The following is a 26,369-nucleotide window of genomic DNA, read 5'->3' as shown; positions in this document are numbered from 1 at the left end:
AGCTGTCGAATTTTCTTTTCACAGCCCAAAACTTGTGAGTGGAAGCCAACTAACAAATTTCAAGATGATATAACAAAAAAACTTCAGCCCTAATCAAGCCATCCACATTTTGTAAAAAAATCAAAATGTGAGTGACAGGATTCACGAGTCATGTCTTATGAGTTAAAACGGCAGAGATGTACAAAAGTGTTAACCCTTTAAACCCACTTAGCAACTTTTATCTCAAAAACGAATCAAAGGATTTACACCAAACAGAAAATGAAACTCGATGAGTAAAGTTCAATTTCATGCCTTACTTGATGTAAGTCTGTTCAGTCATTAGTGGTGTCATCAATTATGTCATTTAACATGCCATGAGTGTTACAATATATCAGGCCATTAAGATTGCATGACAGGCCACAAATTATAGTTTCCTTACTAAACTATTCTGGAGAACATCATTGGAGATTTGTTTTTTAGACATTAGTGTTTACCTTTTATCTTAATATTAAATTATAACCTCACTTTAACCTTCGTGAAAACAAACTTAAAATCTCTTCCTATTATGTTCATATACACTTATGAACAGTAATGCTAACATCCATAAGTGTAATCACAGATCTATAAACAAGTAATCAAGGGCCAGATGTAGCAAAAAAAGATTTTGCGAATCGGAAATTGCGAGTCGGCCCTTGAGATGCCCTGCACTCACAGGAATGGTGGCCTGCTGGAGATAGCAGACCTCCATGTCTGTGACTGCTTTTTCAATAAAGCAGTTTTTTTTTTTTTGTATTGCAGCCCGTTTTCCTTAAAGGAAAACGAGTTGCAATATAAAAATAAAACTAAACCATTTGGTTTAGTTTTTTCAGAGTAGGCAGTGGTCCATTGGACCACTGCCTGCTCTGAAATTTTTTTTTTTGCGACATTCACAAAGGGGAAGGGGTCCCAGGGGGACCCCTTCCCTTTTGCGAATGAGTTACCACCCACTTCAAGTGGGTGGTAACTGCGAATTGCTTTGCGACCGCTTTCGCGGTCACAAAGCAATTCTGCATCGGGTTGCGAGTCGCAAATAGGAAGGGAACACCCCTTCCTATTTGCGAGTCGCATTCCCATTTTGCGAGTCCGTAACGACAAGCAAAATGGGAATGTGCATCGCGATGGCTGTTTTGCATGGCACAAACTGCGATTTTCGCAGTTTGCGCCATGCAAAACGGTTACTACATCTGGCCCCAAATGTGAATGTTGCTACCTATTTGCTTGTAGTTTACTATTACATTATGGTAATCACAAACATTTTGTGCCTTCAATGCACTACAATGTTCCATCTCGTACATTTCAAATTTTCCAGTAGCATAACCTCATTTTCAAACCTAGCAAGGGAAGTGGAATTTTTGGGAACTAATAGCGCTAGTATCGTGGATGTGAATGATATCCAGAGCTTCCTTGAGGGGAAATCACGTCTGCACAGTAGATACGTTTTTGTTGAGAATAACTAGTTTCTGTCACGTGGTCATGTTACATTGATTTGTACTGAGAGAAAACTTTATGCATACTAGGTGGATTTAACATGCTTTTAGCTCTTACTCCAACTGACCTTTTTTTAGTGAGAGCCATGGTTAGTTAAATGACAATTGTCTTTTGATCCTTTGCTTTGCTGGCTGTTTGTCTGCATTAAGCACTAGTTGGACTTTAGGATGCTTGACATGTTGAGTTTTATTTGTAATAACTTAGGCCCTCATTATGACTTTTGCGGTCTTTTTGCAAGACTGACAAAGCCATGGGGGCCAGAAGACTGCCAGTGCTGACGGTCTTCCACCCACCATATCACGAGTATTGCTGGATTTCCACCACATTTTGGGCAGAAATCCAGCAGAAGTCATGCTGGCAGGTGGAGGCGCAGGGTACCACTGGCCCGCCCTGCCCCACCAAAAGGACTCCGTCAGCCGTATTACAACCTGTAATACGGCCTGGCGGTGTCCAGATGGTGGGTGCTGCCAGAGGTGGAAGCGCCCGTTTCCTGCCAGACTACCTCCTCCCCGGACCAGGTAAGTCGATCGTCCGATAAGGGGGAGGGGTGGGAGGGTGGGGGATGTTGTGTGTGCGTGTGCATAAGTGTATGAATGTAAGTGTGGATGCATGTGTGTGTGTGTATTTGAATGTAAGTGTGGATGCGTGTGTATGCCTGTATGAATGTAAGTGTGTATGCATGTGTGCATGCCTGTATGAATGTTGGAGTGGATATCTGTGTGTTTGCCTGTATGTGTGTTGTGGTGAATTTGTGTATAGGTGTTGTGGTGAATGCGAGTATGAGTGTCGAAGGCAAAGCATCTATGGATGTGAACGAATGCGTGTATGTCAGCGTTGGTGAATGAGTGTATGCGGGGTGCATGTGGGTGTCTGTGGGGAAATGGCGCTGTACCTGGAGAGGAGGGTGGGGGAAGGGAGGCGTTGTACCTGGAGGTGGGTAGGAGGGTATTGTGCTTGCTGGGGTGCAGTGGGGGAGTCGTCTATCAGTGACAGGGAAGAAATTCCCTGTCACCAGTAGCCTTTCTGCCAGGGTTTTCGTGGCAGTGCTCCTAATACGGCCAGTGGTCTTCTGTAGACCGGCGGGTTGGAGATGCTCATCTCAGGCCCAGCGGGTCCGACTGCCCTGGTGGTCTGAGCGGAGATGTGGCAGGTTGCCAGAGACCAACCCGCCACACTCATAATGTGGCGGTCTTCACCGCCAGCCTGTTGGGAGTGAAACAGCCACATGGCCCTGGCGGCCAGAAGACCGCCATGGTCATAATTAGGGCCTTAGTCTTTTTTATTCAATTTTTGAGGTTTTGTTTCAGTAAATAATGTTTTATTACCATACCTAACTATAACATAACCTTAATCTTTGTTTTTTCTCTGACTGTCTGTATTTCTATTAAATTCTAATTTTAGGATGAGCAGTTCCTTCTTCAGGAGGAGCGTTCGCCTGCAGATGGCAAAACAGACATAAGCACTAGAGGATTAGGCAAAATCCTAATCTCTGACCAGATGTTGTGCCTAACTCTGTGAAATCACCTAACAAGTCCCAACATGACCCCATCTGCACATAATCTCTGGTTGTATTTAAATAAGATTGGATGCAGATTTGCCTTGCAAATTCTTTTTTGTGTGTGATTTTACAAATGTTTTCTATTTTACAATGTTTTATATTTGTTTTACATTTTGTACTACTGCTTTTTAGAAACGTTTTTAACTTTTCTAAATGTTATTTGTAACATTTTTTCTTATGTTTTCTCAATAAGTCTTCGTGTTCTGTGTTAGAATATTCTTTTGTGGATTTGAAAATATTTTTCAATTACTTGCCCATGAGGTCACAGCTTTTAGTGTCACAACATCTTTGTGGGTATAAATTGTGCTAATAAATGTAATAATAAAAATACACATCATAATAAAAATAATAATACTTATAATACTAATACGAATAATAATAAGCAGTATATCGTAAAACGCTGCATCATCTCATCAGTGTTCTCTTGGTGTGGCTGCAGCACTTTTGCTGGAGTCATCTGTTCTTATCCATCCACTTGAGTTTTTTGCATCTCAGCAAAAGCTATGCATTTGAGATGCAGAGCTTTGACGTGCTTCCACATCCCACTGGTTCCCATGGAATATTATCCAGTTTTTCATCTATGGAGTACCTGGTTGCACAAAGTGCACGTAACCTGCTGTGCACTTATTTTTGGGTAAGCTGTAAATTGAAAAAACTGACACACTACATGTTCTTTCTCAGGCCTCAGTTATTGAGGTGCTGCAGAAGTTGTCAGAATAACGATAATGGTGTCATTTTCTGATGCCAGATCTGTGAAACGCCTGATGGAGGGTGTGCTTAGTTTCTGTAGGTATCTTGTTTTGCCTGAAGCCTTGATGGAGTGTGATTCTATTTCATGGTGTTTTCTCTGAAGGAGTCATTTTATTTTAAATATGAGCTAGGGGATTCCTGACATGCACAAATAACCAATATATCTTGTAGTTTTCAGTAAAATGTCTGTGTTTTAGGCACTGGGGTTCTTGAAATGGTACAACAGCATTTAGTGATTTACAATGAAGTTACATATCACTGGCTGCTACAATTGTAGTGATGTATTTTGGAGGCAAACCTCCACTGTTACTGCCCTTAGGAAGTTTGGACTTGTGTCTCTGCACATCCTTCCACTCTCTTGATACCTTTTTTAGTGGTTTGTCCAGTTTTTAGAGAGATTCACCTAAATAGGCAGTAAAGATGACATCTGTGAAGAGCAGGTGCTGATGAGGCCCAGCAACACCAGGAGGAGCTGAGGCCCTCTTCACAATCCATCGCTCCAGAAGAAAAGAGAAAACGTTTCTGCAAAAGTAGTAGCCTGCAACCTGTGCCATCAAGAATTTTCCAGGTCTACCCAAGATCTTTCTAATGGTACTTTGAAGAAGTACTCTTTTGGAACATCAGATAATTAAACATCTTAATGTATGGCACACTACTCAGTTTATTTCTTCAAAGAGAAGATGTCAGGAAGATGTGACAGCATCATCATCATCTGCCCTGGGCCAGGCTCTCTTGCCTGAAGTTGTTGCCACTCAAACAAGAGATGTCAACCCTATTTATGCAAATATTTTGTTATATTGCATAAAGTGCAGAAAAATTATTTCTGTCGGTGAGCAAAGTGCAGCAGAGAGAGACTGATAGCTGGCTTCCATCAACCAAACTCCAGGCACAGCTACAGCCCAAACAGCTGAAGGAAGGGATTTGAACCAAATTTGGCAAACGCCAGATCCTGTTCCAGAAAGTGTTTTTTTTTTGTGATTTGGTGAAAATAAGCCCAGCAGTTTTCATGAAGTTAAGGCTCAAAAGCTTGGCATATTTCACACCGCTGATGACCCACTAGGTGTCAGATCTCAAGAAGTGACCTGATTGGCTGCCATCACATCAACAACAATGTGGCACTGTCATTTTAGAGCTTGGGACTCAGTTCCTTTTCCTGTAAAAAAGGTTAAAAAAAAATACAAGCTGGCAAGGTAGGGGTACTCTAGCCCCCTAGGCTGGTAGGCGATCCCCGGTACACTTCAGGGTCAAACCCATATATTTGTTTACAATTTTAAATGAATTTGGTGTGGGCCCGTGAATCTGTGGTAATTTAATTAAAAATGTTTTTAAAAAGTGTCCAACATTTTTTAAAAATAGCCTCCCTGGAGTGGGCCAGGCCCAGAGGGAGAGGTACAATCATTTTTGTAGGGGAGAGGGACATGTGGCCCCCCTCTCTGAACCTGCTTGAGGACCCGGGGACTCCATAGCCGGGGCTGATAGTCAATTTACAGGGAAGGGGGTATGCTGCCCCCCCTAACTGAGCCTACTCAAGAGCCCTGGGGCCTGATTCTCTGGGGTGGATAGTTTATTTAAAGGAAAGTGGTGCATTCATCCTCCTCCCTGAGCCTGCACAAAGCCCAAGGGAAGTCAACCCACAGGGCTGATGTATTAATTAAAGGGGAGAGGGCGCACACAGCCCTCCCCTCACCAAAAATGCCCATGTTCTCTGGGACTCCATCCCTTGAGGTCAATACTTTAATTAAAGGGGAGGCAGATGTGCACCCCCTCCCCACAGGCCTACTCGAGGCAACGTGGACCTCATAAAGGGGGCCAATAAGTACTTATAGGGGAGGGGTATCATCCCTACCTTCCAGGCCCATTCTACCGCCCCAGGGATCCCATCTGCTGAGGCCGGCTCAATTGAGATGTCCTGGGGAACCCACCTCTAATATACCATGGTTTCATTTCCCACATTCTGTTATGTTCTTCCACCCTGTGGGAGCAGAAAACAGCTCTTGTCCAGTGGGAGCACAATGGATTTTGTATTGCCCACTCTCTCACAGGCAGGGAAACTTAGGGCTCCCATGTGGCGGGAGCAAAAAAACTGCTCCTGTGGGGTGGGAGCAATGGCGCTCCCACCACACCCAGGATGAATGTAGTCTGGGAGGCGCTGGGGCTCACCCAACCCATAGGTATTGGCTGCAGGGCTTGGCCACTTGCAGTGTAGTGTTAGCACTACACATGCTAATAAGAGTTTACTTTACATTTTTTTTTAAACTAGAAACTCACTGAAGAAAACAAAGGTTAAAGTGAAATTATAGTTAGGTATGGTTTTAATATCTTACTTTGCATTAACAAAAATATTAGAAATTCACCAAAAAAAACAAAGAATAAAGGGATGTTATAGTTAGGTGAAAATGTCAGTTAAAAATTTAAAACATACAATTTCAAACTAACAAAACCACTGAAATTCACCAGTTATGGTTATAACAAATAACTGTTATTCGAGCCCTAAAGTAACTATAACTCACACCCTTGCATGCAGCACTAATTACCCCTATATTACATAACTCGTGAGATATTCTATGACATCATTGATAACATGACTGTAATCTCTGATATGACATAATTGATGACAACACTATACATGGCAGGGGCGCGAGTTAAAGTTGCTTTAGGGATCTATTGACAAATTCCTCAATTCAATTCATTTGAAGACACTTATAGAGTGCACAGCTGCCTCTGAATAGGCACCCTGACAATAGCGGTTTGCTACAAAAGATGAAAGAAAGCTGCCAGTTTAAGTCCCCTTTAGACCAGTGTCAAATAGTAGGTTTTTGAGGTTGTGTCTGAAGACATATTCTGATGGACTGCTACGCAGGCTGAGTGGCAAAGCATTCCACAGTTTGGAAGTCAGGTAAGTAAAGGATCTCCAGCCTCTTCTAGCTTTGTGGATGCAAGGAACTTGGAGCAGTTTGAGATTGTTAGATCCCAGAGATCTCGATTGGAAATCAGGCTAGAATCTTCTCCACAGATAAAACGGACCATTATGTATGAAGGCCTTAAAAGCAAAAGTGAGTGCCTTGAATTGGATCCTCTTGATGATAGGGAGCCAGTGAAGCTGTCTAAGGTGATGAGACACTGGTGACCGAGAGGGGATCTTCAAAATAAGGCGTACAGAAGAATTCTGGATTATTTGGAGCTGATGCGGCAGAAAAGCCATCAAATGCCAGTATAAGCTGTTGGCATAATCCAGTTTGACTGTCACCAAGGCATAAACCATCTTTTTGTGAGAGTTCTCGGAATTAAGGTGAAGCATCCTTCTAAGAGACCTGAAGGCAGCAAGACAAGATGCGGATAAAGACTTAGGGCCTGATTTAGATTTTGGCAGAGGGGTTACTCCATCACAACGGTGACAGATATCCCATCTGCTGAAATCTAAATCCCATAGGAAACAATGGGATTTAGATTTCAGCAGACGTGAGATCCGTCACTGGTGTGAAGGCGCAACCCCTCTGCTGAAATCTAAATCAGGCCCTTAATTTGAGGCTCAAAAGAGAGGTTTGAATCTAATATTACTCCTAAATTTTTGCCCATCAATGCCGAAGGGGGGGAAGTACCCAGTTCAGGTGGCCACCATAACTGGCATTCAGGAGGGCCTTAGTACCAAAGAAAAGAATCTCCATTTTGCCAGAGTGCAAAAAGAGGCAGCTTCTCTCCATCCATTGCACCACTGCCCTTAAGTAAACCTTGAAGGAACTTAGAGTTGCAGGTGCATTTTCATGGAAGGTCAGGAGAAGCTGGGTGTCATACACATATGAAATCATGCTCCATTGCACCACTGCCCCTAAGCAAACCTTGAAGGAACTCAGAGTTGCATTTTCATGGAAGGTCAGGAGAAGCTGGGTGTCACACGCATAGGAAATCACGCTCAGCCCCCAGGTCTCAACAAGTTTTGCCAGTGGCTCACGATAAATATTAAAAAGGGTGGAGCTAAGCGCCAATCCCTGGGGCACTCTGCAATCCAATGGCTCGGGTGTAGAAGTTAAAGGTGGAAGGAACACAGCTTGAGAGCGATCAGTCAGAAAAGATTTGAGCCAGAGCACAGCCTGGTCTGTGATTTCAATTTTCTTGAGGTGATTTAGTAAAATGGCATGGGAGACCATATCAAAGGCAAAAGACAAATCCAACCACATGAACATCACAAGAGTGCTCTGATCAAGATTTTCCTTAATGAATTCCGAAACCACGAGAAGGCTAGATTCAGTGCTATAACCCACATGAAATTCAGATTGGGAGTCGTGCAGGAGAGAGTTAGACTCTAGAAAATGTGACAACTGCTAATTGATCTTTTTTTCAAAAAGTTTAGCAACTGTGGGGAGAAGAGAAATAGGTCTAAAGTTGATAACCACCTTTGGACCAGCCAATAGTTTTTTTCTTTTTTAATACTTGACCAATAACGTTTGTTTCCAACTTGTAGTAACTAGACTCAATTCAGAAGACGTATTCATCAGCCTGTTAAGGACAGGGCTGACCACTGCAGCCTCTAGATTTAGAACAGCAAGAGGGCAGGGATCCAGAGGGGACCCAGATTTGCACAATGTTAGTTCTGATGCTGAGTCTTCCAGGGAAATAGGGTCAGACCTAGTAAGAAGAGGGCCTGACAGAGATAGAACTGAGGTCCCTAAAGTAGGTGGGACCTGCAAAGTAAATTGCTCATAGAAATTTTGACTTTTCTTATAAAAGAAATCAGAGAGGTCTTAGCATAGTTCCAATGAGGGGGAAAGGACATTTTCACAAGCAGTGGGGGAGAGAAAACCATTGACAATTTTCATAAGCTTGTGGGGTTTATCAGCTGTCTCAGAAAAGGTATCTGAGCTTTACGGATGGCAGTGTTATAACATTTCAGTGCGGCCAAGTAAATTACTTGTGCCTCTATCATAAGCCGACCTTCATTTCTGCTCAAGTCTTTTATAGCAAGATTTTTCAATCTTAAGAGCATCTGAAACCATGGTGCATCAGTTTTAGATCTACTTGAAGAATAGGTTTCAATAGGAGCAATATAGTCCAAAGCAGAGACTAGCCAATATTTGAAGCTGGCCAGGTCAAGGTCTAATCCTCCAGTGCAGTTATAAGGGGAAGAATGAAGTGACTTCACAAGTGAAGACTCAGCAATTTTATGCCAGGGTCTAGATGTTTTCCTAACTGATACAAGCACCCGACGTGGTGCGGGGAAAAGAACACAGAACGGTACCAGGAAATGAATGGACAAGGAAAGCGTCATAGCAGCATTCACCAAAATTGCAGAAGGGTTTGAAAAAATTAGATCCAGAGTGTGGCCAGTATTGTGAGTGGGATCCTTAAAAATAGTTCAAATTAAAACCTTCAAGAAAGGACAAGAATTGTTGCACCAATCTGTTTTCTTTGATCATCGACAAGTAGATTGAAATTGCTGAGTGCCACAAAAGGGGACAGTTGGTTTACAAGCCTCCACTCCCTCAAATGAGGGGGCAGAGACTCCTCTGACCACATTTACAACAGTAAAGTTACTGTTAAGTGAAAATCCAGCTGTTTGTGTAAATCTCTGCCCCTGGAGTGAATAAATTAGTATAGAAAGCAAGTGGAAAATTAATAAATAAACACCCTTCCCTAATTCCTCTTCCCCTAGGACTATCACATTAACAAGACACAACATATCATCTCAAAACATTTAATCATTTCATATTTAAGTTAGCTTTTAAATCAATTTATAATAATGAAAATTTTATTTTCTCCAATTTGCAGTATCATGTGTATTGACTACATTACAATCTTGGTTGCACGTTATGTTTTATGATAACAACTTTTAAGGCTAATTTTAGTTTGAATTACGATTTGAATTAATTAAAATATAATTTTCTGATGACATCTTTTTAAGCTAATTTTAATTTGAGTTGCAATTTGAATTAAATTGAAATATAATTTTCATGGTAAAGAATTAGACATTTTAAGTAATAATAAAAAATTGGTTTGGTGGAAAAATATAAATATATATTTGCATGGGAGTGTTTTCAATTACCAGTGGGTGGCCATTTGTGGTAGTTAAATTAATCCATGGCTTGGCTGGAGTACGTTATGCCGGTTGTTTCAGTAGTATTACTGTAGAGAGTTGTAGGCGTGTATTTTATGAATTTAAAGTGTCTTACTCATTTGTGTTTTGCATTGATATGTCCCTCTTTAAACATATCTTTAAATTTCCCTAAACATCACTGCCAGAAAATGGGTGGTCAGTCCCAGTTTTTGCTGAATTTGATTGCTGTTTTTTAGACCTTCCACACATGGGGTGCTGCTATTCAGTGCCCGATGTATGGTTTCTGACTCATAAAACATGTATAAATTGGTTAATCACTTATTGTGCCAACTACTGGTGTGACAAAGGTAAACATGTCTTCAGGCCTACCACTGTATCTGACTGTTTTTAAATGTTAATTTGTTACACCCATGTAGGCCTTGTAGCCCACAAGGTAGGGTGCATGGTATTTAAAGGTTGGACATGCAGAAATGTAATGGTATCATGTACCTGTAGTGACAAGTCCCCAAAAGCTATTTTCACTGTGGAAGACTCCGGCTGTCCTAGGTCCCCAACCTTTTGACTTCTGTGGACCCCCATTTTATCGTAACTGGAACCCAGGGGCCCCCACTGAATCATGATTGGAATCCAGGGACCCCCACTGAGTCATTACTGAAAGCAAGGGACCCTGGCCTAAACATTGTTGATGATTTGAAATGCAAAACAATAGTAAAAAAAACACAGAAACAAGCATTCATCAAACACATACACAAATGATAACACATTTTAATTTGCAAACAAATATACAGAAATTAAAAAAAATTAATAGGAAGGTTATAGCTTTTCTAAATTCAATTGAAGCCACAAATAGTCCATACTGTATTCTGTTTGATGCACCTGCACTGCTCCCACAAATCAATTTGAGGACACTAATTTAACTTTTACCCTCCAATTTCAAATTCCTTGACCTTTACAGTACGTTTTAACATTTTCAGTCGTACATTTACCCACTTTATTTATACACACTTTATTAAACTGTTAATGATATTTAATTTTATAAGCAGTCTGGACCTCCTGATGTGGCTTCGTGGACCCCCAGGGGTCCCCGGACCACAGGTTGGGAAACACTGAACTAGAGTACAAATTAAAATATTAATTCTGGAATCCTGGGTTTGGAAACAGTTGAAAATTGTTCAACCACTATCATTAATATTTATTAAAAGCCCAATTTAATTGTGAAGTTTGAGATTTAATAACTATTTAGGAAATATAACTTTTAAAAAGTCATCTTTTTCCTGCCTTAAGCTCTTGGGGGCTTATGCGTATCAGCTCTTCAGCAGCTGCGCAGCCAGTGCTTGACCTTAACGATGTGTGAAAGCTGCTCCCACAGCACAGACATTGGTCTGGGTGTGGATAGATGTTTTTCATTCTGTTGCAGATAGACAAGTTAGGGTGGAACCCAGTAATTTAATTTACCTGTGAAAGAGTATGCCCTTTCATATATAAATGTAAGGGGAGATCTGCAGAGAGGAAGCCTATGTTCTCCCAGACAGACTGACTCCAAACCCAATGAAATTCGAGCTACTAGCCAAACCAGTTTTGAGTAACCACAGAGAGGGGGACCGCTCATTTAACTGGGCACACTTCTGGAAGGGCACACAGGGTCTGTACAAGGGAGAAAGGGTTTTCCCATCTTGGAGTTTAGGAGTTTGATGCACTGTGTGATTGCAGTAAACAGGAATTTCCGAAAAGTGGGTAGGCTTGCATCTGGAAATGTTTATCCTATTGGTTAGGGAGGTGCCGGAAGTTACCCCGCTCACTAGCTAATGGGTGAGGAAATGGGTTGTATTATATAATGTGGTTGTGCAACCTTGTCGTGTAATATACTTACGAACCCCTTTAGGGCCCTTAGGTTTTGTCTGTCAATTCCTCAGCTCAACCCTGGGTCGCAGTGGCACTGAGCAGCAAGGGTCACCCAGAGGAACAAGTGAAAAGCATTTAAACAGCACCAAAACAATTGATGAAGAAATTCAACACCAATTTATAAAAACTCCAGTATTTGTATAAGTAATTAGACACTAGAACAGAAAATATCTACCAGAGGGTTCTGTGTATATTGATTTTACAAGCAATAATAAATCAATGCACTTTTACTCAACCAGAAACAAGCCTTGGCAAATTCTATGAATTCGACACCTAGGCCCTCATTACGACTTTGGTGGTCTTTTTCAAAGACCGCCAAAGCCGCTGTAGCCAGTAGTTCACCATATTAGGAGTAGTGTGAGGATGGGCGGAAGTCCGACTCCGTCGGCCTGGCCGACAGAGTTGAAGAGGCGGGTGCATCACGAGCACGGCCACGGCAGCAAGACTCCACCCGCTGTATTATGAGCCGTAATACGGCTTGGTGGAGTCTTGCTGGCGGTGCAAACCGGCAGGACCCATCCCCTCCTGGATGACTTCCTCAACTGAGAAGGTAAGTGATCGCACGTAAGAGGAAGAGGCCTGCCGCCAGGCTGGAGGAGTTCACCGCCGACCGGGTTGGTGCGACTGCACCGGCGGGCAAGGCGGCGTTGTGGCAGTTTGGCTTCTGCCAAACCCCACAACTTGTAATGCAGCGGTCTTTACCGCCGGGTCTGCTGATGACCGCCAACCTCTTAAGGAGGGCCTTGGAAGCCTTTTCAAAGAAAACTTGGGGAAGTGTCAATACAGTTGGTTAGAAGCACTTGGGGGACCAAATCCAACAGAGAGCTAGTCAGGGGAACCAGGTCCTCAAAAACAGTTACCTTCCAAGAAGAAGAGGTCCTCAAGCTGTTCCAGGCACTGTGTTTCAATGGGTCCCTAAGAAGTGGTTGTGATACAAGGGATGAATGATGCTCCATGGATACTATAGATACAACGTGGTTGACTTGGGTCTTTCTGCAGGAATTCCTTGGTTCAAAAAGATGGTGAGGGTGTCCGGGTTGGAGAGCCGATTTCCAAAGAGATCCTCTCTGGTCTGGCCAAAATCCAGCTGCCACTGGACTACGAGTCACCCAGTGTCGCGGTTACAAGCCAACCCTTCCTTGGTTGAAAACTCGTTCCCTGAGGGTCTCAGAAACTCTCTGACAGCACTCTTGGGTTGAACAACCTTGGGTGCAAGCCAGTGCACTGGGTCTTGGTTGTTGGTGCTGCACGGCTGTGGCGGTAGAAGCTTGAAGACTTCAGGCTACCCACTTGCCCCAGCAAGTGTCTTCAGCTATTGTGTCCCTGTGCTGTGAACAGGAGGCTAGTTGACTGGCCCTTAGAGTCTCTTGGCTTGACTGGGCTCTGGAGACAGCTTCTCCTTCAGCAGGACACAGTAGATACAGTCCCTCTCTTTGCTAACCACCTGGTGCAGCCTTTGGAGTCTTCGATGGTGCAGCCTGTTTTTACTGGTTCCTCAGTGCATCAAGGCAGTCCATCCTCAGACCTTCTTCTAGGTTGGTCGAGATCTGAGGTATGGGAGCCAGGGGTGCCCTCTTTATCTTTAGAAAATGGCCTCAGGGAAGGATGTGGTTCGTAGCCAGTGGGCTTCCAGGTTCCTTCTCTCATGATGACCACTTCCTGCAAAGTGTGGCATCTGACTATCCCAAGATGCACCATTCTGCCCACTCCCAACATGCAGAAGTCCTCTCTTGGCATTCAGAGCTCCCTAGCCCAACCCAGAGGTGTGGCTACCAAGGGGCTACTTGTCCCTGTAAAACGGTTTGACAACTGGTTTCTCCTCTCTTGCCTGCAGTGCCAGCCTGTCTGCCTAAACACGAGAAGGTCCCTCTCCTAAGTGTTACCTATATGTCCTTAAAAGTTATTTCCTCCTTTGAAGCTCGTCTTTTGGGCTAACACCTGTGTGGCGTCCTGCAGGAGGGAGGTAAGACCTATCTCCCATGCAGGTCCCTATTGTGTCCTTTCCTGTTAGTCATTGGCACTTCTCTCCAAGGGACCAGAATGCTGTCTCCCGACAAACCCCTTGTACATCATTAAACGGGCATTGGAAACTTTGGGCAACTAAAGTGGCAACTTGTAAAGTTGCACTTTGCCCACCATTGACATTATATTAAATTTGCTCATTCAACTAGATTTAATGCAGATTCTTTTGATACCAACCAGTAACACCATTAGTAGCTACAGTCAGATATTAGCAGGGCTGGGGTGCCAGCCTGTAACTCTGTACTTGCCAATGGGGCTACAACCCTTCCCACAGAAAAACCGACAATTTAGAGGTGTTACTGCAGGAGCATGTAAAGGTGCATGATCCACCTTTTAACATACAGCACCCTACCTTAGGAGTCTTTATGCCTATCTTAGGGGTGACTTACAAATATTAAAAAGAGAGGTCTGGGCTTTGCCGCTACTTTAAATGGCAAAGATGTGTTAGCAAGTTTTAAACTTCCCTTCCAGACTGCAGTGGCAGACTGGGAGCGATGTTTTACCTTGCCCCACTCAGTGGCACAATAAGTGCTGCCCCAGGCGACACTATAAGTTACAGGCCCTGGGTACTCCTGGCACCATATGCCACAGACTTATAAGTAAATTAGGCTATAACACTTGGGGACAAGCCAATTAAACATGCAACATTTTAATTGTCAGATCACATCTACTGAGTCCTATTTAGCAGGGCGCAGGGCATTTTAGGGTCAATATACTAGTACCTAACAGTCAAAAAGGGGGCAAAAAGAGGGGTCAGGTAACCTTTCAAAAAGCCTGTTTCCATACAGGATCAACCATAAATGTGGCATTCCAAGGAACCTTCCTCAGAACACTTTCTGGACCTCCAGAAGAACAGAAGAAGGAACACACATGCTGTTTGAGACCTGTGAGGAAACATGAATGACTAGAATTACTCCCAATTAAGCACAGCACAAATTAGCAGACTCCAAGGTTCAGTTGGCTGACCACCTATGTGGCTACAGGGAAACAAGCTGTAAGAGGCCTTTTTCCTGAAGTGGCCAATTGGCCAGTTGCAACTGGGCCTGAACTGGACCCTGCTGGTGCTATATACTGGAGTGAGTCCTGCCCCTTAAGTGCTGTCCCTGAGGCCCTAGTAGCCTTAGCTATGTCTAAACAGAATTCTTCTAAAATGTCTGAAAAGCTGTGGAACTTAAAAAAGTTCATACTTCTGGCTGCTAGAGGACTGGGATGCACCCCAGGTGCAACTTCGCTGGAATGAAAAAGGAGTTTTTTCCTCCTTGGAGCTTCCCCTTAGCAGCAAATCAACCTCATTGAACATATCATCAGAAATAGGCAAAGATGTAAAAACTATCTGGTTGCGAAGATGCCTTGGACATGAAATGTGAATAGTTCCAACTCAGACCTTTTTCCTCTGTTGACCTCATTCAACATTTATCTGATTTCAAGAGAACTTCTTCAGATACCCTCAGCAACCTTAAATGTGGAGTAATGGCCAGAGCTGCTGAGTTTGGAGCTGGGGAACCAGGCTTGAATCTCGGCGTTACTCAACATCCTGTGGTTCTGGGCAAATCACTTAGGGCCAGATGTAGCATTGTTCCAAATTGCGACATGCAATTTGCGAGTCCCAGCGGCTCGCAAATTGCAACTCGCAATTTGGAATGCAGAAAGGTGTCTCAGACACCTTCTGCGAGTCGCTATGGGGTCGCAAAGACCCACCTCATTAATATTAATGAGGTGGGTCGCAATTTGCGACCCCATAGCGATTCAGGGCACTCACGGGGATGGTGGCCTGCGGGGAACAGCAGACCACCATGTCCGTGACTGCTTTTAAATAAAGCAGTTTTTTTTTTCAAAGTGCAACCCAATTTTCTTAAAGGAAAACGAGCTGCACTTTGAAAAAAAAAACGAAACCTTTAGTTTCGGTATTTGTCAGGGCAGGTAGTGGTCCATGGGACCACTGCCTGCTCTGAAAAATATTTTTTAATGCCAGACACAAAGGGGAAGGGGTCCCATGGGGACCCCTTCCCGTTTGCGACTGGGTTACCATCCACTTCAAGTGGATGGTAACTGCGAGTCCATTTGAGACCGCATTCGCGGGCGCAAATGGAATTACATCGCATTGCGAGTCGCAAATAGGAAGGGAACACCCCTTCCTATTTGCGAGTCGGAAATGCATTTTGTGAGTCGGTTCCGACTCGCAAAATGCATTTCTACATTGCAAAGTGGCTTTAGCGACTCGCAAATGGCGATTTTTGCCGTTTGCCAGTCGCTAAACCTTTGCTACATCTGGCCCTTAATCTCCCTGAACCTACCAAGAAATGAATGTGTCCTTGTGTAATGTAAATGGTGCTCATGTAAAGTGCTCCAATAACTTCCAGTCGAGTTTGTGCTATATAAAATAACCTTGCCCTGTTGAAGGATTCTGACTTCCATTTGAAACAATAAGGGCCTGATTTATATTTTGGCGGACAAGTTACTCCATCACAATGTCTTGTGAAATATAAATCCCATTATTTCCTACTGGATTTATATTTTGGCAGACGGGATATCCGTCATTATTGTGACGGAATAACCTGTCTGCAGAAATCTAAATCAGGCCAAGAAAGTAAAATCTTTGTCTGGGACGAATGTGCTTGGTGCATCCAACCTCCATCATGGCCCACCTGAAATCGTGCCTAAGCATTGGTCACGTGCGAACAGTACCTTCTATTGGAGCATCACTTTTTCTTTGCACTTTGGCCAGATTTACAAGGCCCTTGCGCCACCGGAGTATCACTTTTTGTGACACTCCGGTGGCACTGTGCACTGCACAGCACCACATTTAGAAGGCGTGGTAGGCCACTTTTTGTGGCTCAAAGCCACCTTGTAAATACGGGCCCCTCAACGCAGTTTTATGCGTCAGAGGGGCGTGTCATGGGTGTTGCTCTGGGTGTTTCACCACAACACCAATTGCTTTTGACGCTGCCCCAGAGTTACAAGAAGTTGCAAATCTGTGGCAGATCCAAAAACTAATGCCACCCCAAGCGTGGCATTAGCAATGCATAATTAAGAGGAATACTTTTGTTCCTCCTCATTTTTGCTTTTTCCATGTGTGCTGCATAGAAAGAGCAAAAGGCTAAGAGTGATTGTTTATATGCAGGAAGGTCTTCTTGCCGTACATAAACAATCATTCAAAAATGACAATTTGCTACTTCTATGTGTGCGGCATTCTGCAGTACACAGAGAAGTGCCAAATCACCATTGTAGATTGTTTATGTGCAGGAAGGAAGGCCTTCCCGCACATACACAATCATTCCTTTCAACGCAGACACCCTTGCACTATAGTGCAAGGATACCTGTGTTGGCACTGGCAGTTATATTTAGCGCCGGCACAGGGGGGACACAGGGGTGCGCCATATTTTAGTAACTACAGCTCATCCCTGCGATTCTAAAGAGACGCAGTGTGGTGCTGCAAATTTTGGGGCAGCACCACCATGTGCCACTTTTTAGTAACTCTGGCTCTTTGGCTCCCAAAACTTGTAGAAACTCACATTTCTTTTACGCCTTATTGAATTTTATTTGGATCCTAAATCTTTTAGAAACTCATATTTCTGTTCCCCCTTTTTGGAATTTTGTTGTTTTGACATAGGGCCTCATTATGACCCTGGCGGGCGGCGGAGGCCGCCCGCCAGGATCCCGCCCTCCAAATTACCGCGCCGCGGTCAAAAGACCGCGGCGGGTATTACGAGTTTTCCCCTGGGCTGGCGGGCGGTTCCAGTTAAACCGCCCGCCAGCCCAGGGGAAAACGACCTTCCCACGAGGATGCCGGCTCGTAATCGAGCCGGCGGAGTGGGAAGGTGCGACGGGTGCTACTGCACCCGTCGCGTATTTCACTGTCTGCAAGGCAGACAGTGAAATACATTTTGGGGCCCTCTTACGGGGGCCCCGCGACCCCCCCTACCGCCATCCTGTTCATGGCGGCTTTCCCGCCATGAACTGGATGGCGGTAGGGGGGGGTCAGAATCCTCATGGCTGCGGAGCGCGCTCCGCAGCCATGGAGGATTCCAATGAGCAGCGGAAAGTCAGCGGGAGACCGCTGACTTTCCGCTTCTGACCGCGGCTGAACCGCCGCGGTCAGAATGCTCATTGGAGCACCGCCAGCCTGTCGGCGGTGCTCCCGTGGTCGGTGGCCCTGGCGGCCACCGGCCGCCAGGGTCAGAATGACCCTCATAATCTTTTGAAATAAATTTTAATCTATTTCTCTGAGTTAAGCCTCTCTGCTCTGTGCAGTACCTAGCAGGGTTGAACTCAGTCTTAAATTACTGTAACCACTGCCTGTACCTTACAGGTTACTACTTTTGGTGCACTACCATCCACCCCAATAAACAATTCATGTTTGCACATTTACCAACGCATTATTAGTTATTCCACATTTTGTCACCACTATGCTATGTCTCTCCCACATTTACTAATAACTTTCATACCTATGTGGGTGGAGATCTCTGCACATGCCTTTGAGATCTCCAAACAGAAAAGATTGGAGAAACAGAAGAGGAGATAGCTTACTAAAGGTTAGTGAATAGCGTTTTGAAGTATATAAAGTAGCACTACTTTATGTATACATGCATGATGAAAAATGCAAATTCCTTTGTATCTAAAGAATTTGGGAAAATATTGCCAAATATTGTTCCGAAGGGTGCTTTGGCAAGAATTTTATAGGAATATATTCGAGATAGGTAGCCTATGAAGAATACGCTTTTAACCGTTACTACTAGCCTCATTATTGCAAATCAGAAAAACGTAAACAAGCAGCTGAGGAAAACAAACAAAGGAAAACATCTCTTCAAAGAGTGAAGTTGTGCTTTTAGAGAGTGACTTATCATGCATTCTATTCTCTCTCCCAACAGAGCTCTTACCATCAGCGCCAAATATCTTAGCCATGGCTGATGTCTGGTTTAGCCTGATACAAAAGGATATCTTTTTCTCAGTACATTCCTTCCCTTGGCTACTTAATCTTTTAACTGAATTGCCGTTCAATCTGATTCCTTGGTGGACTGGTCAAGATCAGGCTGACTGCTTTTTTCAGAAACATGGTGGCCAGTTAGTACCTCATTTCGAGTGGTGGTATCACTCCCAAGAGCGTTAACTGCGCAACCTCCTGCAGCACAACAATGCTTCCACTTGCCTCAGCGCTTGCCTGCCCCTACCAGTCACACTCGCATCCTAGGACCCGTTCCAGCCCTCCCTCTAATATCTTCCACCTCTTCCGACCAGGTGGCAGATCTCAGTGGATTTGTCCCATGGAGGAAACAGCGGGGAAGGACCAGGTATTCTTGGATCTATTTGGGTGTTCCCCATAATGGGGACAAATCTCATAATCGACACTACATGGAACAGGGAGAACGGCGTAGGAATCGCCACACCACAATCTATCAAATTTGTAGCCAGGGCTTAAGTGGTCTTTCAAATTTCTCTGATGTTGGCATTGCATTGGATGGCCGTATACATGAAAAAACAAGTGTACAAGTTTAGCTGTTTTTTTCCGAAAATACTATACACCCAGTCACTGAGACGTGTTCAAGTTGTGTATTTTGAAGTAAAGCATTTTGTTATATGTAGAATTCATAACACTGTTAATGTTTAAAAAAAAACATTCCTAACACATGCCTGAGTAGAAATAGTTAAATAATAACAATATTATGTATTTGAGCACACACATCAGTACTCTTAAAAACGGAGACAGCTGTAGTACCCAGCCTGTGGTGATCTGTGCTCAGCATATTTCTCTATGATCATCGTTACAGGGAGTAATATTTTCTCCTATTCATTGGTGCTCCGTGGTGCCAGCTTTCTGTGGGGAAGCAAATGTTGCCGGTCCATATCTATGATCTTCAGAAAGGAGATATTTTTTTGAGTGACAAACTAACAACGCATACAATGGCACTGGAGGAAACTAAAGATCTGTGCTCAGAAAGCATGCTCTGGTTTAAAACCGCTAAAACCACTACACTATTTATTTACTATAGAATCAACAAACCATCCAAAAGAGGCAAACAAAGACATCTTATGGGTGCACTCCCTTCCTTTACAACAGCGTCAGCAATCACGAACAAAGCTTAAGACTTAGTCATATCAGTACAGGAGCAGGAATCCAATTCAGCCGCGCACACTTTAGATGCTTTTATATTTTTATTCTCGGGTGGAGGGGGCATATTTACAAGAAAGTGTTGCATCTTACTTAGATCATGCACCTCTTTTCTTGCACCCCCTACCGCAACCTAACAACACCATGGGTGCGCCGTATTAACAATATGGCGCACCATGGTGGTCGTTAGCACAATAGCATCAAAATCGTGTAGCGTCAAAAATGTTGACGCTAGTGCAGCAAAGGACAGGGAGGCCCACTGAATATAATGGGTGCGTCATTCTAATGCCTGCTCTGAGCAGGCTTTAAAAATAACAGAAAAAAAAGGTGCAGTGAAATGTTGTAAATTTCACTGAACCATTGTTTTGGGCCTCCCTGAGCTAGAATGCCCCCCTTGCATACATTATGAATGACGTAGGCATAATGTAGCGCAAGGGGCTGCTAAATTGGTGCAATCATTGCGCCACTCTGTAAATATGGCACAGCAGAAAAGCCACCTTAGCATCAAACATGTTACGCTATGATTGCGCTAAGGTGACGCAAGGGGCATGTAAATATGCCCCCAAGTTGTATGCCTCCACGTTTAGCATGGAGCAGAGTTTCTCCCATCACCCGCCAAGCAAAGGAAAGTAAGGAATCGTTAAAAAAAATATATATATATATTTTCATTCTGTTTATAGACTTCCTGTTCTCCAATGTATCAGATGTCACATTAACCAGATTATTCCAAACTTTAGTAATTATGTTTGTATGAAAAGAGGGCTTTCATATGGTTACATTCAATCATATAGATGCTATGAGGTGTAAAGCATGGCAGAAAACATGAGAATCCTGTTGTTTCAACAATTAAAATTACTGTTTCATGGTGATACTCAAGCAGGGCCTGCTCCCATACCTCACTGGTAAAGCTACAGAAAAGACCTGAATTTAATACCCCTGCCTGCCCTGGCCATTACAGCCAGATTTGGATTTCACCCGCAAGTGGCTCTATGTCCGTCTCTCCAGGTGTCCTTTTTCTATGCCTATACCTCCACAATACCTTCAATCTGAGGTTCCTGACCCACTCTGCCTGCTTGCTGAGATTATTTCCATCAGATCAAGTCTCCAACGCCCTAACATCGGTACACTGTCATTCTGTTCAAAAGTGAAACACTGCCAGATTAAAACATCATGGAGTCGAGATAGTGAGAGGCATTAACTGTTGCACTGTTCCTCAGAGGGCTCTTTTGGGAAATACTGTCCAAGTAGGCCTGATGTGCAATACACAGTTCTGGGCAACCAAATATCAATTCAAATGATGTCATCCTGGTGAACACAGAGCAGTGACACAGATCAAGGGGCACACATCAATATTGAATGCAACGCAATGCAGCAAGACACCTTGCTGCTCTGTGTGAACGGGAGAGGGGAAGCAATGTACCATTTTAAAATGTATATGGTGCATTCCTGCCCTCTCCATGCGCTGGCACACTTTGAGCTGCCTAGAGCCAATGGAGGCACACCTTCATCATGGTGCAGCATGCATAGAAAGAGGAAAAAACTAGGAGAAATAAAGATATTTCTCCTCGTTACTCCTCCCCAAGGAAAGATGTATCATTTTGACACATTCCCAGTCTTTCACTAATGGTAAATCTGGGAATGCACCAAAATCCATGGGTGGATGCATGGGACATGCCTCCCTGGGGCACAGTAATGTAAGGAGGGGACTTTCAATTTCCTGCGTTACTCCAGATTTACCAATCACTGCAGGGCCGCTCAAAGTGACCTTCCGTGGCTTGGTAACTCAGACTTGAGTGCTGTGTTGCAATTGCTTTAACTTGCATGATGCACAGCCAACACAACTCTTTGTTAAATCTGGCCCCAGATTCTTATTTGAGAAAACACCGAACATCAAACATCGTTTGCAGGGAGAGGTTACATCACAGAAAAAAAGAAGAGGGTTTGGATCAAAGAGACAATTTCTGCTCAAAACAGGTGATAGCCAACACCGCTAAGCATCCCAATAAAAAATGGACTAGTTTTCTCAAGTCAGTAATGAAATGGGTAAGTAAGAAGAACAGTCTCTGTAAAGAAATCTATTTGTCAATGTGAAAAAGGTAATATATACATTAAGGAGAAATTGGCAAGTGGAAGTTTGATCTTCTTCTTAGACAAGATTGAGGGGGTCAAACTAATGTCAGTCATATTTAGTTCCTGCAAATTAATCAGTGAAGCCTATATACTCATAAAGGCAATATTCATATTTTAAGGTTCTACCTAAGAAGGTTCAGTGACAACAAAGTTGCACTTAAAAGGTTAATGCGCCACTAGTAGCCAATAGCAAAGTCTGTTGCAAGGAGTCTGGACTCTAAAATGTAAGGTCAAGGGTGTATTTGTGGTACCTGTGCAAAGAAGTCCTTACGGCTGCGCATGGCATGGTGGAATCGCTTGATGAACAACGCTCTGAACTGCTGATGGACAAGGTCAGAATCCTTGACCTGCCGGGAGCCTTTGCCATCAGTCCCAGGAGCCCTCTGATGAAGGTCTTCAGCAGGACACTTTTCAGAAGGCTTTTGTGCAGTTGCTTGTGGTGCATTTGTAATATCTGTGCCTATAGAGTGCAAAAACATACAGAGGAGATTAGGGCATGAATACGAGTATGAACACAACTGCCATAGTGGTGAAAAGCAATTCATATGGTTGACCTCAGGCAAAATCTAACCAGTGCCAAAGTGGTTATGTACTCCCAGAGCAGGCCCCTAATGGGGGCATGTTGTATGGTGTCCCACAAGTCCTAAAGGAGGTAAAAGGGGATTTAAAGACCGGTCTGCTGCACTCTTAAGGCCCATGTCTGATGGTAGAAGTGCAACAGAGCAGTTCACAGGCACACACTTGACTTGCAAAGGTGGGCACCTTGAACTGTGTGCATGCCCAATGCATGTCTGAGAGACAGCACTGATGGTGGGTGGACATTGCCAAAGGTGGACGTTTTTCCCGGCTTAGGATGAGCAATGAAGAGAGGAAGTGGGATTCAAAAGGAACAGAGAGCTGGGTGTGTGTCTGTGCCTCACCTCTGCTTATTGACTCCAATCTCCGGCTGCCTCTGCCTGCCTTATTGGCTTGCATTTGTGCCCTGTCAGCCCCCAACTACTCCTGTGCAATCTCCACCACACCTGCTGATGGTGCTAGGACACAGAATGAATCAGGACGTTGAGAGCTAGAGTGTGACTCTCTCTTCCTGTCAAGCCCAGGTGAGGCCCAGCACCATATGGCGAGGAAGATAATTAATGGGGAGAGGTGTAGGGGGCCAAGGACTGTGAGTAAAAAGCTTTTGTGCCTTTGCTTGTGGGTGTTTAAGAGAATGTGTGCGTGTAGGTATGCATTTGGCTGAGGGTAGAGGTATTCATACTTGTATGTTTGTGTTTGACTGGGGGTAAAGTGGCAAGGGGGCTTATCTATGTATAAATGGATCTATTTATGAAATATAGCAGGCAATCTTGGTGACATGGTCTCTATCTCTGGCATTATGATGGCCCATTAGTGACGTATTTGTAGACATTCTTGGCAGCATGCTGGCTATCCCTGCAAAACAGTGGATCATCTATGACATATTTGTCGGTATTGTAACAAAATAATGGCTACCCCTGACATAAAGGTGGCTCATCAAGAACATATCACTGCAAAATAGTGACCCAACCATGACATATTGGGGACTTGCCGACTATCCCTGACATAATGATGGCCATTTAGTGACATATTGCCGACATTTTTCCAATATGCTGGTTATCCCTGTATTATAATGGCCTATCCATGACATATTGTGGGTATTTCTGGTGAGAAGCTGAAAATCTCTTCTTAATAGCGATACATTCATGATATGTTTGTAACTAATTTTGGTGACAAGACACACAATGTGGGTTTTCTTTGATACGAGCTGGCTATCCCAGTGCTACGATAACAATTAGTGATATTTTTGTGGTTATTCTAAAAAGAGGCCTTCTTTGCTGTAGGCTGTGTATCGCTGCCTAACAGTGCCCCATTCTTGATATATGGATGGGTTTTTGGCAAACTTGTAGCCATCACTGGCTCAACAGTAACTACTTGCAGACTTTTTGTACCCCTTCTTGATACAATTCTAACTATCTCTTGCTTACTGACTGTGAAAAACCCTGCCATAGGATGGGCATCAGTGGAAATTGATGTTAGTGATAAACAGACATGAAAGGTAAAATCTGGCCATGTGTGATTGTAGCATATGTGGGTGCTTGGTGAAAATGACAAAAAGATGCTTAGGATCCAAAAATATATTTAATTAAAATCCAATTCTTGTATTTTAGCACAAAAACACAGTTTTTCATGCAAATGGCAAGCTTCGATTAGGGGAAACTGAGCCTAGGTACCCAAACTAAAATTTTGGATTTCATGGTGTCATTTATATTGTATTAACAGTTTGATGTTTAAGATAAAATGACTGCATATCTAAACTATGGGGCTCAATAAGACTTTGGTGGGCGGCCCTGCGTCAGGATGACCGCCTATGCATTCGTCCCTCCGCAGGCCCTATGACGAGTTTACCAGCAGGGAACCCTCAATAACATTGATGCCGGATCATAATCAAGCCAGCTGCAATGTTGCAGTGCGTCGGGCAGTGAAAAACATGATGGGGCTGTCCATGGGGGCCCCTGCACTGCTCATGCCAAGTGCATGGGCCCCCATGGGCACCCCGGCACCCCCTTTCCACCAGCCTTTGCGGTGGTCCGACCGCCGAGACCGCCAGGCTGTCGACTAGGGGGCATTCTGCTGGTGGTCAGACCGTGGCGGATCTGCCAAGGTCGTAATGTGGCGGTCGGACCGCCACTATGGCGGCAGACTGACCGCCATCGCGAGTGTGGCGGTCTTGAGACCCCCACATTTGTAATGAGGGCCTATATATTTAAAGCTGCTGCGATACCAAGTTCAGGAGACCTATAGTTGTTTTTGGTTTCTTGGAACCCTATGGCACCTCGTGCATTATTTGTTTGTTCATGACGTGAATTGATGCTTTCCATCATCTATGTTGATTAAACTGTTTTGATGTTATAACGCAATTTGATCTTTATGTACGAAGTACTATAACCTGTCTGCCTTCTAATCTGTGCAACTGAGCAGCATCATAGTTGTGTGAACCTGTAAGATTTGTTTAGCTCCACCTTCCAACTCTTTATGAGATGCATATTAAAGTTGACTTGTTCATTCTACCCTTCTGACTACAGTCTCAGTCATGTGTCAGGTATGACCGAGATTCTACATGGCTGATGGAAAAATGAAGTGAAGAAAGCTGCTAAAAAGATTTGAATATGTTAAACCAAGTGACCTTGCATTGGTCAGATTTTCCTTACTGCCTGTATTGCATATACATCTTAACCAAATGTTAATGGACGTTAAGTTGAAAATTGTAATGTAAAATACATCATTTGGCCCCTTTTATTCAAATGTTTGTCAGAGTGCCAACCCCCACAGCACTACCCTCTTCACAGGTGGCTAGGTTTGGGTGCTTCGAGTGGTCAAGTGCGAGGAAGGCATTTAAGCCTTATCATTTCCGAAGTAAACCCGGTGAACCAGTGTTCCCCTATTAGGAATGACAAGAAATATGTGAGCCAGTTTTGGGTTTGGTTGACACATACTCTATCACAAACGTAGTGGATATCATGCCTGCCTTAATTCAAGTGTATTAGGATAAATCAGGCCCACAGAATAAAAAAACATAGCTGAATCAGTGAGTAAAACCACTTTGTATTACTTTCTTAATGTAGTTTTGAATAGCACAGTACACATGGTACATGCATCAAAAGCATCCGTGATTTACAGAAAGAACTGTACAGAGCATTAAGAAACATACATGTAATGTGTGAAGCAAGTATATTAATACAGAGGGACTAAGTAAAGTGGCTCATGAATAATATGAATAATGCAGGTTCAATCTTATGTATACAATACCCATCATTATAAATATACACACATCTACAGTTCAAATCTAAACTATTTACATGAAGGACAGATCAATAAATGAAAGGGAAACAAACATTGTGAATAGGACATGTACAATAAACTATACAAAGGTATAAGTATATTCAGTATGTGTACAGTCAAGTTAATTCTAGTCTTAATGGATAGAAGTGGTTTCCCATCAAGGATGATTTCTAGATATCGTGCATTTAATGATCAAGGCTCAAAATGGAAGCAAAGATCTAGAGCAAAGGTGAAAAGTAAAGATAAGATTGTGTCAAAACCTTTTGTCATTTTTTCAGCAGTACCTTTAAGCTTAGGAATAGCACGTGCCATCCACGCCGATCTGAAAATTTACTAAAGCCTTTTAGCACTCCAGACACAGTATTACAGCTTTGGACTGGTAATATACCATTCAGGCCAACCTGGAATGAATTAAAGCAGCATACTAGATGTTAGACCTGGCATCCTTGGTGTGCTTTCTCCTGACTTTTTGCCTTCAGACCTTCTGT

The 26,369-nt window shown here is 43.5% G+C and overlaps 1 protein-coding gene across 3 annotated transcripts in view; it reads right to left on the bottom strand.

Annotated features, from left to right (window-relative positions):
- The window catches only part of ABCA4 (ATP binding cassette subfamily A member 4), a 1,046,570-nt gene that overhangs the window by 259,975 nt on the left and 760,226 nt on the right, over positions 1–26,369 (bottom strand). For all 3 annotated transcript variants that reach the window (XM_069231419.1, XM_069231421.1, XM_069231420.1), the window contains one exon: positions 22,275–22,483. In XM_069231419.1, coding sequence (XP_069087520.1) covers positions 22,275–22,483 — 209 coding nt within the window. The remainder of the gene's footprint in view (positions 1–22,274; positions 22,484–26,369) is intronic.

This window comes from Pleurodeles waltl, chromosome 4_2 (assembly GCF_031143425.1).
Source record: "Pleurodeles waltl isolate 20211129_DDA chromosome 4_2, aPleWal1.hap1.20221129, whole genome shotgun sequence".
NCBI lineage: Eukaryota > Metazoa > Chordata > Amphibia > Caudata > Salamandridae > Pleurodeles > Pleurodeles waltl.
The sequence above is the reverse complement of the archived record's forward strand: the minus strand, read 5'-3'. Positions and strand labels throughout refer to the sequence as shown.